Here is a 16,338-nt window from a genome sequence, read left to right as displayed (position 1 = left end):
TGAAAATACTAACTTGGTGATTTTGTGCTTTTGCCAAATTACTATGGAAGTGTTGACAAAACAGCTGGGGAAGTCATTCATCACATTTTTGTGCAGTCACTCATAAGATTCTTTTCTTTTTAAATTTAACTGCATGGCTTTTTGCTTTATATGTAATCTTTTTCTCTTACGGTAATCTGGATTTGCTGTATGTTAAGGTTTTGAAGACTCATTTAAAGCTGATAATCAATGGAAAAATATGTAACGAAACTGTGTAATTTGCAAATTAGGGCTTCCTCAGAACTGCTCTGGGCTGTTCCTTTTAGTGAGGGCCACTAATGGAAACGTAAGACAACATCTTGATACTTCAACTTGTTGGTTTTTGAGAGTTACAAAGATCTGTTCATTGCGAAAGTGGAAGAGCACTTTTCCTCTACTTGCTACCTGAGGAGTTTTCTAATTAGAAGCCAATTTTGCTTGACTTGGTGGTGGTAACTCCTAGGAGGGTTGAAGGCAAGAAGCAAAGTTTTGTCTTTGGGGCAGCGAAGGGGCTGTTTTGCCTGGCACTGGGAGGTTCTGGAGCACAAGTGCGAGAGGTGCAAAGGTCTGCGGGGCTCTGCTCGGGCACAAGGAGAGAGGAGACGCTGGTGGAAGGCACCTCATGTCTGGGTATGCAATGGAGGACCTGGCCGGGCTGCATGTAGTTGTGCTGTGGATTTTTTATTTGTTTGTTTTCCTCTAGTAGTGAGTATTAAGTTGCATTGTGCTTTTTTTTTTTCCTCAGTAGGATTTTGGTTTGCACTTCAAATTGAATTTCAAAGTGAAACGCGAGCTGCGAGGCTTCCTCATGGTAGAGGTGAAACCTGCAGGGATTTTTGCCTGAGGTTGAAATATAGGTGAGATGAAAAAAAGCTCTGAATATTGAACCCAGTCAAGTATTTTGATGTTGGTGATACCAATTCTGGAGGAAGAGAGGCCATGTAAGAGGGAGGCAGTTACAGTGATCTGAGCCCCATCTCACCTACCTGTTGCGTAGGGAGTGTGTTGGGGGAAGAAGCCTCAAGAGCAGGAGCCCCTGGTGCAACTTTTTAAAGGGGTCTGGTAAGCAGCACTGCGACGTAGTGGCATACAATGTGACTTGCAGGAAACCATGGTAGAGATGTGACATGACCCTGAAAAGTGTAGAAAGCATCATCTTTTAAGTAATCTCAATTGCTGTTTAAAAGTCGGGTCCATTTGTTCAAACTCTGAGCTTGAAATCTTGCTAATTTATATTTATATATGTCAAGCTGTGAAGCTCATTCCTCATTCTTTGCTTCCTTTCAGAATTCATGCAGAAATGAATAAAAGACCCCTGTGTGATAAAGTCTTTTAAAATTAATAAAATTCACTTTGAGCAGCAGCATGCAAATGGGGTCATCTCTCTGCTTGCTGGAAACATGGGGATTTGTGTTACCTCTTGCTATTTGCATTTCCTACATCCCAGATCTTTAAGATGAGAGCAGTTGGCATAATCTATATGGATGCCCTGGCGTGCTTCGATAGAAGCAAAATAACTGCAAAAGCCTGGAAGTGCTCAGCCTGCACTTCTCTCTGGCCTCAAATTTAATGTAGGGCCATTCATTGGGCTTTAAAAGATCTTTCAATGAGTAAGTTTTGACAGTGAGGAAGTAAATCCAGGCTCTCTCAGCAACTCCCCTACCTATAGTCAGGCAGTAGAGCTTGGTGCCACCCGATATGGTCAAACAGGAGTGGCTTTAGCCATCGATCCCCATTAGCCGCTCAGGGGAATAGCATGATGACCCTTCCTTCCAAAGCACCCCTTGGCAGCGCCACTGCGGTTAGCATATGGTGCGTATTCATTTGATTTTCCCTATTTGTTGCGGATTGGGGTATCTTGGTGGCGAAACATCGTTGTCTTGAGTAGCTTGGTGTTCTGGGAATGCAGGATTCGTGTTGGTACATGCTGGGCTGAATACAGGATATAATGGGGTTCTTGGGCGTGTACGGGGGTGGTAGGTAAAATCCAGATGGCTAAAAATAAAAGAAGAAAATCAAAAGGCTGAGCTTTCAAAGGGAGCTGCTGCGGGGCGGGGAGGGTGAGCAGACCCGGCGTGGGGCTTTCCCTGCCCCTGCCCTGCGCCGCAGGGGTACGGGCTGGGTAGGAACAGTGTGAGCTGGCACCGGAGCAGCTGGATACGAGGGCAAAAATAAAAAGAGCAAGTCCATTGCCAGCTTTTGAAGCCAGAAGGGCAGAGGATTGCTATATGCGTTGAGCAAAAAGTACTGAGCCCTGCCCTTTACTGGATACTGGACGCGCTGCAGCCATGGCTCCCCCAGGACAGAAATAGCACTGCGAGAGTCACTCCGTCAGTCTCTGTCCTTTTTCCCAAATCCCACCCCTGTTGTTTTTCCATCACTTCCCAGGACTTTGCCACCAACTCCCTGCTGTCTCCTGCCACTTGTGGAGTTTTCCCCCCCCCTTGCAGGAAATGCCCGGCTCCCACGGCAGAGGAAAAAGCAGTGCTGGTCCTGGCCTGGGAAAGCCCGGCCCAAATCCCCCAAGTTATAAACTTAATACAAGGTTTTGAGTTGGAGCAGGGAGACATAATGTGTGTCTGAGCGCGGTGGCGTTGGCGATGGGCGAGCTGTGCGGTCGGAGTCAGCGCAGGGTGTGAGACGGGGAGAGGATGAGGTGGGACATGGCAGCAGGTTTCTGCAGAGGCTGCGGACTGAGAGCCAGTGACGTCTTTAGTTTCTAACCGCTGAGCATGCCGGGCACCACTTCGACTAAATATTTCCTCGCATTTTGCAGGAGGGATGTCTCAGACATCAGTTTGCTGCACCAGAGGAAACCCTGAATGTCCTCGTGCTCTCACTAGCACTGAGGAATGTGCAATCGCTCTGGAAGAAAAATGATTGCCAATAATTGGTGAAAGCCACTGATTTGTGTTAGACGACTCCAAATGTCGTCCTTCATCCTGTGCTTCAGCTGATAAACTTCAGTGTTGGCATAAACTCCCTTTATGGTTTACAAAAGCTCTGCCTGTAGAAGCGATGGTGCAGATGGGGCAGCTGCTCCGGCATTCCCCAGATAGTTTCTGAGTGATTTCAGGCTCTTTCGGCTTTCAAGACTACTTGCATTTTTTTTATCAGTAGATTTTAAAATGGCTGCTTTTTTCTCATAAGCGTCACATCAAATAGCAAGAGAGAGATTTTTAGAGGCCGTCACTGTCAGACAGCGACATTTTCCAAAGAGGACTTGATGCAAATTTAGTTTCCGTCGAGTCTGACAAACCCGAGAGATCACAGGCTGAAAGTGGTTTTTATAACTCCTGCTGTTAAGAGTTGCAGTATTAGTGTTTCCTGGCATTTAGAAACAAGTTTAAGAACAATTCATCAGAAGAACTTGCTCATCATAGCCTCTAGTAATGGTGAGGGAGTATTTTCTTGGCTGAGTGTGTTGCCTACAGTTTCAGGAGGGGAGGGTGTGTGTGTGTGCACATGCAGTTTTGGAAAATACCCTGCGCTTGGTATTTTACAATGAGCATCTGTCGCTCCCAACAGAAATTAAAAGAAGCTATGATGATTTGGCAACTTTCTGAAAACAACTCTCAAGTTTAGTCCCCCAAATTACACCACTTTCTTCTATGTTTTAGTAGAGTTACTTGGTCTCCTGATGTTTTCTCTGTGCTATAATACATTAGATATGGAGCTTTTAAGAGAAGAAACAAAAGAACCAGTTAATCTCTAGGAATTTTTCAGCCCATGGTAATCCAGGCCTGTAGACAGGTCATTTCCATTAAGTAAGTTCTCAGCTCCAACGGGCTCCTCTAAAGTGTGAGACTTCCCGCAAATGTGGGACTTGAGTCTCAGAAGAACCCTGGTATCTTCTGCTAAGGTAAATATTAATATCGGAGCTGCTGTAACAGCAGAGAAGTTTATCAGTACAAAAATCTTACCAACAGATTACAAAGATTGTAGTGCTATCGACTTCAAATAGGTGTATTTAAATGTGTTTTGGTTTTTTTTTTGTTTTTTTTTCTTCTTTCTCTTTGGGTTGCGCCTTCAGTCACAGCTCAGCTCTCCCTGGCAGCAGCGGATGTAGTTGAATCATCAGAAACCCCAGTGCCCTCTGTAGGCGCAGGGTAAATTCCAAGCCCTTGTAATAGGAGGGGGAAAAAGTCAAGCAAAACTTTTTTATTTTGCCCACTTGTTTTGTTGTCAGTCAGCATCGGTAGCAGCTCAGACTAACATCAGACTTCCAGTTGAGTCTTCTCTAGAAGCAGCAATACGGTGTCCTGCTCTGAGCTTCAGAAAATACACCATCTCTTTAACTTTAAAGTCTTAAAGTATTAAAAAGACATTTTGCTGGCCATCATTCAAGAAAGATTTGAATGGAGTAAGTTTCCTGCAAGCCATCCTTGCACAACCAGCTCGCTGGAGCTTTAGCTTGGAGCCATCTTGTGTCATTAGATAAAGCCAGGTATCCCTCACCAGTTGCATCTTCTGATGCCGGTTACAGGAAGGGCCCTGTGGTGTTCGCGGCCTCAGGGAAGTCTTCCTTTGGACTAAGCAAACCGGTGTGCCTACTTTTTGTTTCTTAATACAGGGGAAAATCCCGATTATAATTTTTTTTTTTTTTTTTCTTCTTGGTTAGGTGTGTAAGAAAATAGCATGCAAGCAGTAGGGCTGCCATGCGGGAAACACAAAGGCTCCGCTTCCTCTTGCGCGGGAAGTGACATGGTAAATGTAAATCAGTGGTTCAATATCCTCAGGATGTTTACCCTGGTTTGTTTGGCATGTTTCTGTTAATTACTACCTTGCCATTAATTACTGCTGGTTCCTGGTAGGATTTCATTTCAATTCCAGGACGTATGCTTAAATGTAACGCAAAATAATAATCCTAGCCCCTGCAGGGCTGCTGTTCTGTGAAAGGCTCCATGACTTAACCTGTCCCACCTCACCTGGAATATCCCCTGCCTTAGTGGTTTTATTCCTGTGTGTTATCTCCATTTTCCATGGAGCCCTTGGTGTAGCTGGCAGCTCCCCCAAAGTGCCCACCTAGTCCAAGAATTGTACTCGCCGTTTGCCTTAGACATATAAAATCGATGTATTACTGAATAAATACAAGTTGGCAGTGACTTTCCCGATAACGTTGCCCCTCACTATAGGCAATATTGCCCTCTACTGGTTAATTACAGGTTAAAAGATCCATATTTTCCCCTTTCATACAACAGCACTTTGCTATGAGAGATTATTTTTCAGCCCTTCTTGCTTGGAGCAGAATGCAGGTTTTGGTCCTAATGCAACTTTTTAGGATGCTACAGCTCGTGTTTGATTTCTTTTTCCCCAGAAGCTGCTTTTCATTTGGGAGAACCTGGTGCACCAGAAAACCAAGATTTAATTATTGTTTCTAAATGTTAGTAGTAATGCCGAATCCCTCATTTTCAGAATTAACCCCTGGAAATGTAACTTCTCCAGACTGGTTTTGCAAGTGAAATAACTGCAAGGTTTTTAATTATTATTTGCATTAGTAGAATAAGACCTTTTGCTTAATGCTAATTGGGATGCTGCTTCCAGCAGCCCCCAATAATTGCTCCCTTCCCTGCCCCAGCTGGGGCAGCTGCATCATGAGCTGGATCCTGGCACTGAGCTGGGTTAAAAATAAGCTTGCAAAAAGAGTGTTATTTTTAACCTGGGTCAGTCCCCTGCTTGGGTTCACGGCGCGGCTGCCCAGGCTCTTGTGTGGGTGTGCTGGCTTGGAGGCAGGGGAGGTGGCAAGAAGGAGCCATGGGGGGAGCCAAGGGCTGTTTAAAGCCGGAGCACCCCTGAAAGTTGCTTCTCAAGTGGATATTCCAGCTCTGAACTCAGCTATGGACCCCCCCTCCATACAACCAGTGTTCCTAAAACCTTTTCCAGGACAAACATCACCGCTGACAAAGCTCCAGCACTGTTGAAATGCTTTTTGGTGGTGATGCCCTGTGTGGCTGACCTTTCCCAGAGTAAATTCTTTTCAAGTCTCGTATTTGCAATTGGTACAGCTAGCTTTATTCAGAGTCTGGCTTGAATGTTTCAAATATGTTTAAATATGTAGAATAAGAGAAAATAGTTGATGCAAATGACACTTCAGTTTTGCTTTGCAAGGTGTATTAAAGATAGGTAATCAAAGATTTGGAGGCTCATACCGTGCGCAGTGCCGTAGATAATTCAATATTTGAATCACAGCTGATGTGATTTTACAGCATTTAACTAATCTGTGGTGTCATCCTGCTTTCCTGCACCTCAGAAAGGGGAAAAATTTTGGACCATTTTGGGGGGTCTTTTTGTTGAAGTAAAACTTATCTTTATTTCAGGGAGAGATGGAAAACTGAATGACTCTGTTGGGTGATTGAGATGGATTTAATCTTTTCAGTACTTAAAGGGGACATATAAGGAAGATGGAGACAGTAGGTCTCCATAGTAGGTCCTATAGTGATAGGAGAAGGGGTAATGGTTTTAAACTAAAAGAAGGTAGATTCAGACTAGATATAAGGAATAAACTTTTTATGATGAGGGTCATGAAACACTGGAGCAGGTTGCCCAGAGAGGTGGTAGATGCCTCGTCCCTGGAAACATTCATGGTCAGGCCGGATGGGGCTCTGAGCAACCTGATCTAGTGGAAGGTGTCCCTGCTCATTGCAGGGGGGGGTTGGACTAGATGACCTGTAAAGGTCCCTTCCAACCCAAACCATTCTATGTTTCTATGATTTAGCTGCAAAATGTGCTGCTGTGTAGTGGTGGGGAGCAGCTCTGCATCCCCCCAGGGCTCTGCCATACAGTGAAGGACAGATGGGGACAGGCGCTGGCAGCCCAGAGATAGGAAACACAAATTACTCTGGAGGAAAACTGGGTAATTTTGTAGTCTAATCAAAGTAAATACAGTATTTGACTTCAGTTGCCACTGTATTATGTTTTGTGGCATGCAGATGCAGCCCCTCTGGTGTGCTGATGCTTTCACCCCAAACAGAAGAGTAATGCTGATGGCAGCTGAAGAGGGAATTTTCTTGCAGTATAACACAGGTTAGCTCAGCTTAGCAAAAATGCTAATTACAAATCCTTGATGTCAGCAGTTTAGGGAGCTTACGAGGAAAGGCTGAAGACAAACTTCCAAAGGGATGTTGGTTCCCCGAGTCCAATACTGAGGAGTTGTGCTCTAGGTTTTAGCATAGCTTGCCACCTCTTTGGGGCCAGGCGGTGGGTTTGAACAAGTTTGCAAACAGCCCCTTCACCATTTCTATCTCAGTGGATGGTCTCTAAGCGTTTCATTCTGATTCCCACCCTCAGCCACGTGCCCTTTCCTTGTGCTTCAGCTGTAGCTGCGTTGCACAGCTAAAACTCAAGCAGGAGCAGCCCGGTCCTGCATCTCAGACTGGTGCTGGCAGAGCAGGCAGGGTGCTGGCAGAGCAGGCAGGGTGCTGGCAGAGCAGGCAGGGTGCTGGCAGAGCAGGCAGGGTGCTGGCAGAGCAGGCAGGGTGCTGGCAGAGCAGGCAGGGTGCTGGCAGAGCAGGCAGGGTGCTGGCAGAGCAGGCAGGGTGCTGGCAGAGCAGGCAGGGTGTCCACAGCACCAAGCACAGCCAGGGCTCTCCTTGGTTTGCTGGGCTGGTGCAGCACCCTCAGCCGATGCGATGGTGCGGTGCAAGGTCCAGCTTTGGGGGTTAGTTTTGGATCATTTTTGAAGGAAAGAGAAATATGCATTACAGGAATTATCTGTTTGTGGGGGTTTTTTTTCTTGGTGTATCATCTTTCATGGAGCAATTGAACTGTGAACCCTGCTGGAGGAGGGGACAGTCCTTGCTCTGGGCCATTTGCAGAAGAGCTGCAGGTGGAGATCACCGCAGGCAAAGCCTTGGAGAAGGCATATCGTGACTTTTCGTAGATGAAAAGTGGCATAGTTATAAGGACTTGTCCCAAAACTCACAGGAGGTGTGTACAGGCAGGTACCATTGTTTTCCAGAGTCTGTGCTCGTACTGTCAGGACTTGAAGGCTAAAACCTGCTCTGGAGAGCAGCTCTCATGGGATTTGATAAAGCAGGACAAGCTCTCCTGCCTTTTCTCTAGATTGCAGTTGATTTAATTGAAAAGTCTGGAGTACGGAATGTCTTTCGCATTTTTATGTTTTATTTTAAGTTGGACTCAAGCAGCGAGTGCTTGCTGGAAGATCTTTCTGCGACTTTGTTAGGTGCTCAGTGTTGTGGGGCTGGTGGCACAGCTCAGCTCCCAGAGCGAGGGAGCTCTGCAGGAGCGTTCACAGCAAACGGCAGGTCAAGGACGCGTCAGGGTGCAAGAGGGCCAGCACGCAACGGTGCTGCGGGTACGGCACCAGGGAGGGGCAAGATTATTTTGAATTCTTCCAGGGTTAAACTGTGCCTTTCACACCAGCAGAATTGGAGTAAAGGTGTCGAGATTGATCTCTAGTGTAGTTTGGAGTTAGTTGTTGGGGTGCGTGTAAAGCATCTGGTTTAATACTTAACTGCGTTAAGTGTTAGTGTGTCTGATCGGGGTGTCTCTGCGATGCGCACACACACACACAGCTTCGAGAACAGCCTCAGCACATTTCTCATTCCTGCATCTGCTTAGCAATATAAATTTTAAACATGCATCAAAGCAAGACTTTGCACATCAAAAAGAGAGCCATGCAGTTTGTGTTTCCATGGGAGGGGAGAGATCTATTTGTGGTGCACTATAATTTGTTAGGAAGTGAACTCTCTTGACTGGTTTTTGTATGTGCAACTGGTGTACATGGGTTTCCTATGCTTTTTTTTTTTTTTTTTAACTCCTGGCATTTTATAGGCTTCATCTTCATAGACCCGGTATCATCAGATCGATACATGCTTCAGTGCTGTTTGTATAGTGTGTAAAATCCCATGGCCTCTTATGGGAAATGCTGGCAGTTCTGCATATGGTGTTTTCTGAGCTTTTCCTTGCCCACCGCCTCTCGTAGCTGAAGCTCTGTGTCCCATGAGAGGGGAAAAAAGCCATCCTGCCAGCCCTCTCCTACTGCAAGGAGAACCACACACGCAGAGTTTTACATTGGTGGGATGCAGACAGGCAGCGTCTAAATGCGGAAATCCTTGGTGTTATCATCACTCGTGTTTTTGTCTTGTTTGCTTGTGCCTTTGGAAGTGCAGGAGACTCCAGGGTAAAAAAGCACAAGTGTTGGGAGGGGGGTGGGAAATGGGCATTTAATCACCCAGGGAAGAGGGTCCTCTGCATAATATTCATGCACATCAGGTGCTCAAACGCACGGCGGGGCGATGTGAGGCACGTCTTGGAGTCCTCCTGTGAGGCCTCGGGTGCTGCATTGCACTGTGAAATGACTTTTTAAACATACCTTGCCTCCTTTTTCTCATGCCCTCAGAAGCATCTCCCTATGTACGATTACAAGGTAAAGACAATGCAACCTGTTTTGTTTGAAATTGTCTGTGGTTTGGTGCACACAACAAAGTGGGTATTACTGCTCTTGTTCCTTACTGCATACGTGGTGCTTTTTCCATCTTCAAAGCATTTTCCAGCCATGAACTAAGAGCACACGCATTAGCTGAGAGTGCACACCCCTCCCTAAGCAGCTGATGCCGGGCACATCCCAGGAAAAACTTCCAGAATGTGACACACCACTTTTGATGCAAATAAAATGACGCCATATTTCATCAGATCTATTAAAAGTACTTAAGTAATTGAATTAATGAAACTTTAAAAAGCCTTTGAGAGGTGGTACACACCTTTCTTCTCACTCTTTTTTTTTTTTTTTTCTTCTTATTTTCTCTGTTGAATGTCTTTGGCTTTTTTATTTATCTTACTGTTTCCTTTTTGATGTGTGGTTTTGCTGGGGTTTTTTTTGTGTTACGGTAGCTTTCGCTACTTTACAGCATTGGTACTGTTACAGTTTCTGCAGCAAAGGAAAGTGTCATCTGCAAAAAACAGCACGAGTATGACTGGAGTACCTCATCTTTCATACTCATTTTTGCAAACATTGGGTTTTTATTTCCATTGCGTTCATTCGCCTTTGCTGTGCGTGCCTGCCTTGCCCCCTGGACTGTGCTTACCTTTTACATCTTCAACCCAATTTCCCATCTTCATGTGATCCTTCACACTTCTTTACCATCCTACCACCTGTGGATGTCCAATGTCCCGACCCTCTGAACCCACTTTAGCTTTGTTTTTCTCCCACCATCCCTGTAGCCCGCGTGGGTGTTTCTCCCTCCTTTCCCTATAGTTTTCCCTTGAGCAGGGCCGACCCTTCCTAGGCAGACAGTCCGGGTGAGGTGGGATGAGATGACAGGCTCTGCACAGGACAGAAGCATCGTCCAGGGCCATGTGCTCAGCTCGCTCACCCTGCCTTTTGGGAAAAAGGAAGCAGTGGCCCCAGAGTTGTCATATCTAGCTGACTTTTTTTGGGTGGCTTCAGTGTGGTGAGAGGCCATTGAAGGAGCTTTCTGCTCCAGACACTCCCCGATCAGCAGATAGGCAGGACTATCTGTGAGCTAACCACAGCCAAGGCAGTAGTTCTGTGACACCCAATTTCCAGCCCAGTTTTGAGTTGGGTTTTTTTTTTTTCAGGCTAAACTTAAGCATTCTGGGTGCAGCTCACTTTTCTTGCACTCTTTGCTTTTTCAGGTGAGGCAGATGAAGAAGCCTTTGCCGAGGAGTGCAGACGGAGAGGACAACACGCCCTGCCTTCCCAGCCGACCAACCCTCGCCTGCTCAAGTCTCACAAGCCTGCCAGTTCCCCCAAATATGCCTATCATTATAATAGCGATGAGGTGGAAGAACAAGATAGAAGCCGGGTTACAAGCAGCTTGGAGACCCCTTTTTATTTATCAGGTGTGCACAAGCATGTTGATGAGAAATGCCCAGAAAAGGATCCATCAGCTAGTCAAAAGCCAAAACCAAAAAGCCAAGCAAGAGTTTGTTGCTGTGTGTTGACTTAATGTTAGCTCCCCAGTAGATAATGAACGGCAGCTTGTGTGCCTTCATCCTGCATTAGCTCTGCTCTTCAATTTAGTCTAGGTTCACAAATGCTCTGGGATATTCAAGGATCCAGGGCAAATATTGTTATGCTGCTGAAGTGCCTATGCTCTTTGCTCTTAAAAGTGAAGGCCTTTTAGACATTAACTAATCACAATACTTTGCACATTCATTTACTTAAATTGTGCGTGGCTTCCTTGTCGAAGGAGAAGTTCAGCAACTTGGTATTATTTCTGGAAGCTGCGATTTTAGGCACCTAAATCCTAATAGAGAAGGTTGAGACCATTCAGGCGAACGCGGAAGCGTGGCGATTGTCCTGGTTATTTTTGGAAGTAATTAGTCCTTTGATATATTTCCTGTCTGTAATGTTTCAGCAATATAGTCCAGAGGCTATCCTGGACAACAAAGCCCTCATAACTACTTGATTTAATTTGAACCTGTGGTCAAAGATCATCCAGGACTGCCAGGACAGGTTCTTCTGAAACATGAAGATGCCTTTATACTTGGATGCCCAAACCAAGGGCCCTTCTCAGTAGTGCTGAATTAGGTGAAGTGCTAGGAAGTGTGAGCATATGAGGCTCCTCAGAGTAAACACAGAGCATGAAAAACATGCACTGTAGCCCAAAACATGTGCTCATGTACTCTCGGTGCTGTATCAACTTCTGCTGCGTTTATGAGCCTTCAAGTCTAACACTGTCTTCTGTATGGAAGACCTAACAATAACATGTGGGATGACAGCTTGAAAAAATAGAAATATTTAGATAAATGTCTTCCTGATCAGTTGCTGGAAGTTTTGTCTCTTTAGGGATGGCTAAGTTGAATCTTTTAATCTTCTTTTTTTTTTTTTTTTTAAAGAAAATTTCTCTACAGAAGCCTGAATGTAACCTCTGGGCTGCTGTCCTGAAATCTCTCACGCAAGGGTTACAGGTTTTGTCTCCTGTAGCTGGCAAAACAAAACCTTGGCTCTGCATTTGGAGACTTGAGGTTCTCTGCAATCATAACAATACTGTGTAATGGTTTCCAAAGAGCATCTGAGTTTGATGTGCACCTTGCAATTTTTGGAGCAATTTTTAAGATTGCTTAGGACTTTTTGCCATGAATCTATTTATGCTCTGAGATGCACAAGTTTGAAATTAAAATGAATTTCCAGAAGTATTTGTGCAATCACAAAATCCTCTCTTCTACCAGTAGATTGACAGTTGCCATAAAAGATTCAGGGTAAAAACTTGATTGCAGTAAGACTAAGATTTTACTGTTGCTTTAAATATTTTGCCTACTGTTCCTCTGATGGACAGGGCTGCTGAAGGACTGGTTGAGTCAGTCATAAAAACCTACGTGAGTGTCTTAATCCCTCCCTGGGAAGTTTGTGCACGAGCCCTGACCAGTAATGCCGTTCATGGGTGTTCACCTCTGCTGACCGCCTTGCCCAGCAAGCAGGCTTCACCGGCGCAGCTCTGTAATTATATAGACCACTTACTTGCTCCCGCTTGGCTTCTCCTCGATCACTGCAACAGCTGCCGTGCTTACACGGGCCAGCGTTGGGAAAGAATAGCATCTTTTTCTGCCTTGGTCCAAAGCCCGCTCGATTCAGTGGAAAATAGTTAAGTTCAATGGCCTCCAACCAGGCACTGTTCCACCTCGAATCAGATGGTTTTGCCACCGCTGGCGTGCGGCCCTTGGCAGCGAGGCTGCGCGGCAGTTTTAGATGTTGTCCCAGTTAGAGCACCTCAAGCAAATCCTCAGTCGTTAATGATTCACTTGCGGTGAAATGGTTTTCTTTTCCCAGCTCTAAGAGTGGGAATGTTTGAGTTTTAATTTGTAAGTCTGTAGCAAATTTAAATGAAGGAAAAAGGGGATAGGTTTCATCTTGACTACGTGGTGGGGAGTCCCTCTGGAAGTGGCCATCTCTCTCTCTAGCACCCAAGGAGAAAGGCTGGCCAACTTGTTTAGACTGGCAATTGATATCCAGAGGTGAGATGAATCCTCTCCTTAGTCAGGATTTCCAGTCATTACAGTGGGTATTTAATAAAAAAATTAGAGTTTAATTTGACTCGCCATCTAACATTGGTACTTTGCATTTTAGTAGAAATTGCTCTGGGTTTCATATTGTTCCTGGTTTCATAATAGCCTTTTAGAATAAAACTTCACCTCTTGTGCTCTGAAGTCATTGCATATCTCAAACAGTTCTCTAGCTCCAAACAAGTAATTTTTTACTTACAGTATCTGAATTCTTATTAATGTGCTCCCTGATTGTATGATGTATGGCTGACTGGTGGTATCCAAGCTGTGTCAAAGCGGTCTTAATGCAAGCAGAGACCTAGGGGTTGCAGCCATTAACGGTAGGGGTAGTGGTAACTACCCCTAAAAACCCTACTTCTCTGGATTTGAGAGTTTTGACCTTTATCTAGCAAGAATGGTTGAAACATTTAATTGTTAAAATACTGAAAAATACATGATATGAAAGATCATTATTTGGAAGATAATATTGCAAGGTTTGCTTTTCCTTTTGAATGAAATAGCTTGCATTAACCTAAAATTTACAACATTAATAATTCATTTTTGCTGCATTTTCATCTGCTGGCATCCCTGAAGAGGAAACCACTTTAAACAAACTAGCTTAACTAATCTTGATCCTTTCCTGGAATGGATTCCTGTGCTAGAAAGTTGAGCTTATTTGTACTTTATTTCGTCTTTAATGCAGTCTCTGTTCTTTTCACTGACATACGGTTTCCTGAATTACACTTTACTAACTAGTAAAATCGATATGCTTGGTTATCCAAACTAATTATTTTATAATTCCCTCACATACTTGTATTTGGGCATGTAATGGAAAGAGAAAGGAAAGCGAAGCCGCTGTTTTCTGTGGAAATCTAATATGCGAGGAATGCTGGAGGTGCGGAGGTAGGAGGGAGTTCACTCTCCCTTTGCTCCACATTCCCTGGCTGTAACTGCGTGCGAGTGGGACGGGGTAAGAGCCGTACTCTTCTGCAGACAGAGAGTGGGAAGATTGGCTGGTGGATTTGGAATTGGGCTGGTTGCTCCCTGGCTTAGCCAGAGCTGCCTTCACGCATGGTTTTTTGGCTGCTAGTACGAGAGCATCCCGTTACCTCTTTGCTTCCCATAGAAGGTGGCTGGGTTGCACATGGAAGGGCTTCCAAGGCTGCAGAGCCTTGCAAGCTTTTGCTTGCCATGTGGGAGTAAAACCTTGGACTCTATTCAGTAATAGTATTACCTTAATGAATAGCAGGCAAGCAGGTTGTATCTGGCTTGGTATGTTCTTGTAGCAATTCTAGGCAGAATTGGTAATGAAAATAGTACGGTGAGCAAGCATGAAGGAAGGCCCCAGTAAGTTGCTAAAGCTTTTCAGTGCCCTAAAACATCAAAGTTGGAATTACATCACTGGGTTGGCCAGTGAAACTGGAGAACTCGCCCCTTGGATTTAACAGTACAGGTAATTAAATAGTGGAGTGGCATACCTAGACAGGGTGGGATGTTTTGTCACCTCAGGTCTTTACGTAAAGGCAGGTTCTCTCTCCGCGATGCTCTGTGGCATGGGCAGGTGCCATGGATGCGATGAGAGAATTAGTAGGTCAAATTGTGGTGTGCGTTGGGCAGTGGCTCGGGCTGAAAGGAGAGAATGTGAAAGTGTAGTGTAAAGCTGTAATTGTAAATTGGGTCACACGCCTGAAATTATACTGAAGCTGTGATCTAGGGTGAATTTTTGTAATGGCATATGCAAGTGTGGTCAGTGTAAAATAACAGATGGTGGCTGCAACTCCCAAGTAAGCTAGCTACCTTTGAAATGGCAATTTATTGTTTTGACTAGAGAGATATTTCTAAGAGCAGAAAATTAGAAAGCGCACTACTGAACCCAAGGTGCATGCGACCTGCTGCCCTGTTAAAACTCTGTGTGCATGTCGGAGCCGTGACTGCTTTCATGGTTTTAAGAAGGGCAAAAGAATGGCCGCAATCTTAGCAAAAAGTTAGTAGATCTTGAAAACCATTTTCTCCGGGACTTAAGCAGAAAGCATGAATCCCTCCCACACCCAACCTCAGAGCTTCAGAACCTGAAGGTGGAAGGAGGCTCCTCCCAAGTCTTCACCTTTGCAGGAGATCTTCTATAAAAATCAGGCCATGGCCTTTATTGACTGAACACCTTGTTTCTCTCTGCTGACTCCTATGCTCTCCTGTGCTGGCAGAAGGAAGGTGGAGCAGACCTGTGGCTGCTCTCTGCATCCTGGTAGAGCAGGCGGGTGTCAGGCAGGGCAGGAAGAAGAAGGATACCACAAACGGGTTGGGTAGGAGTGTTTTCCCCAGGACACTTGTCCCTTTGGATCGATAGTTCAATGTGCCTACCTCCCTTGCAGTTGCCGCCCAAGAATGCGATGAGTTTCATAGTCAGGGACTGAACAAACCTGTGTCTTTGGGAGGTGCGGATGGCACAGAAGTAGAAAGCCAGAAGGAAAGTCAGTCTGAGACGCAGCAGAGAGGCTTCCCAATTTGTTTTGGTCCTGCTGAGTGGTTGAGGGAGTTGCTACTAAGCATTGTTGGAAGTTGCTTTCAGCCTTTAGCAGCTTTTTGAAAGCTGGAATAGCTTCTGTGCTGTTTATGGTTGCTCTGGAAGTAGAAGAGAAGGGATGAAATGGGAAGAACAGGTCAGCAGGTGCTGTTTGTTTTAAACAAGAATTACCCAGGTTGTAAACCAGGTGTAATTCCAAATGGTGTAGATTCTTGCTTCATCCATCTCTGCTCCTGGCAGCTGACAAAAGCAAGAACGTACCAAGTTAGGCTGATACCTATCTGCATTTGAGTGAATCTGTTTTCCAAATGTCAAAGCTTGGGGAAGCTCTCAGCAACCTATCTCCCTCCACCCTTCCCTAAGACTCTCTATCTTCATGTAATGCATATCTAGAGTTTAGATGGCTAACAATTACTTCTAAGGGTAGAAATTTGAAAAGCCCATCTCCAAGGCCAGAACTGTTTGGCTGAAGCCAGTTCAGCCAGGCACTGACTACGGGAAGTTTCTATGACCACTTCGTGATGCTGGCAACTCACCAGGACACAGGTTCACTGCAAATTAATCAAATGGTAATGGGACCGCTGCTTTCTAATTCAGATTTTGTTCTCTTGTGACTTTGGGCCTAGTCTTGTAACCAAGGCAGCTAAATATGCTTTTAATTAGTGCTGATTTAAGTATTTGAGTGAAATAAGCACCAAAGGGTTACATATTTAGCGTGTGATTTTTATTTTTGCTAGGAGCTGCTTCACTTGTTTGGGTCAGGTTTTTGGCTGTTATCACCCAACATAGCATCACTGGAGCTAACAGACTGGCAAAGTTTGACCCATCCTTTC

General features: G+C 45.0%; 1 protein-coding gene across 5 annotated transcripts in view; it reads left to right on the top strand.

Annotated features, from left to right (window-relative positions):
• DNAJB6 (DnaJ heat shock protein family (Hsp40) member B6) overlaps positions 1 to 16,338 on the top strand; it is a 91,989-nt gene that overhangs the window by 45,574 nt on the left and 30,077 nt on the right. For 3 of the 5 annotated variants that reach the window (XM_052806729.1, XM_052806714.1, XM_052806738.1), the window contains exons 9-10: positions 9,380 to 9,406; positions 10,636 to 10,842. In XM_052806729.1, the coding sequence (XP_052662689.1) occupies positions 9,380 to 9,406; positions 10,636 to 10,842 (234 nt within the window). The remainder of the gene's footprint in view (positions 1 to 9,379; positions 9,407 to 10,635; positions 10,843 to 16,338) is intronic. The other 2 variants (XM_052806722.1, XM_052806748.1) reach the window with 1 other exon arrangement.

Source organism: Harpia harpyja, chromosome 1 (genome assembly GCF_026419915.1).
Source record: "Harpia harpyja isolate bHarHar1 chromosome 1, bHarHar1 primary haplotype, whole genome shotgun sequence".
Classification (NCBI taxonomy): domain Eukaryota; kingdom Metazoa; phylum Chordata; class Aves; order Accipitriformes; family Accipitridae; genus Harpia; species Harpia harpyja.
The sequence above is the reverse complement of the archived record's forward strand: the minus strand, read 5'-3'. Positions and strand labels throughout refer to the sequence as shown.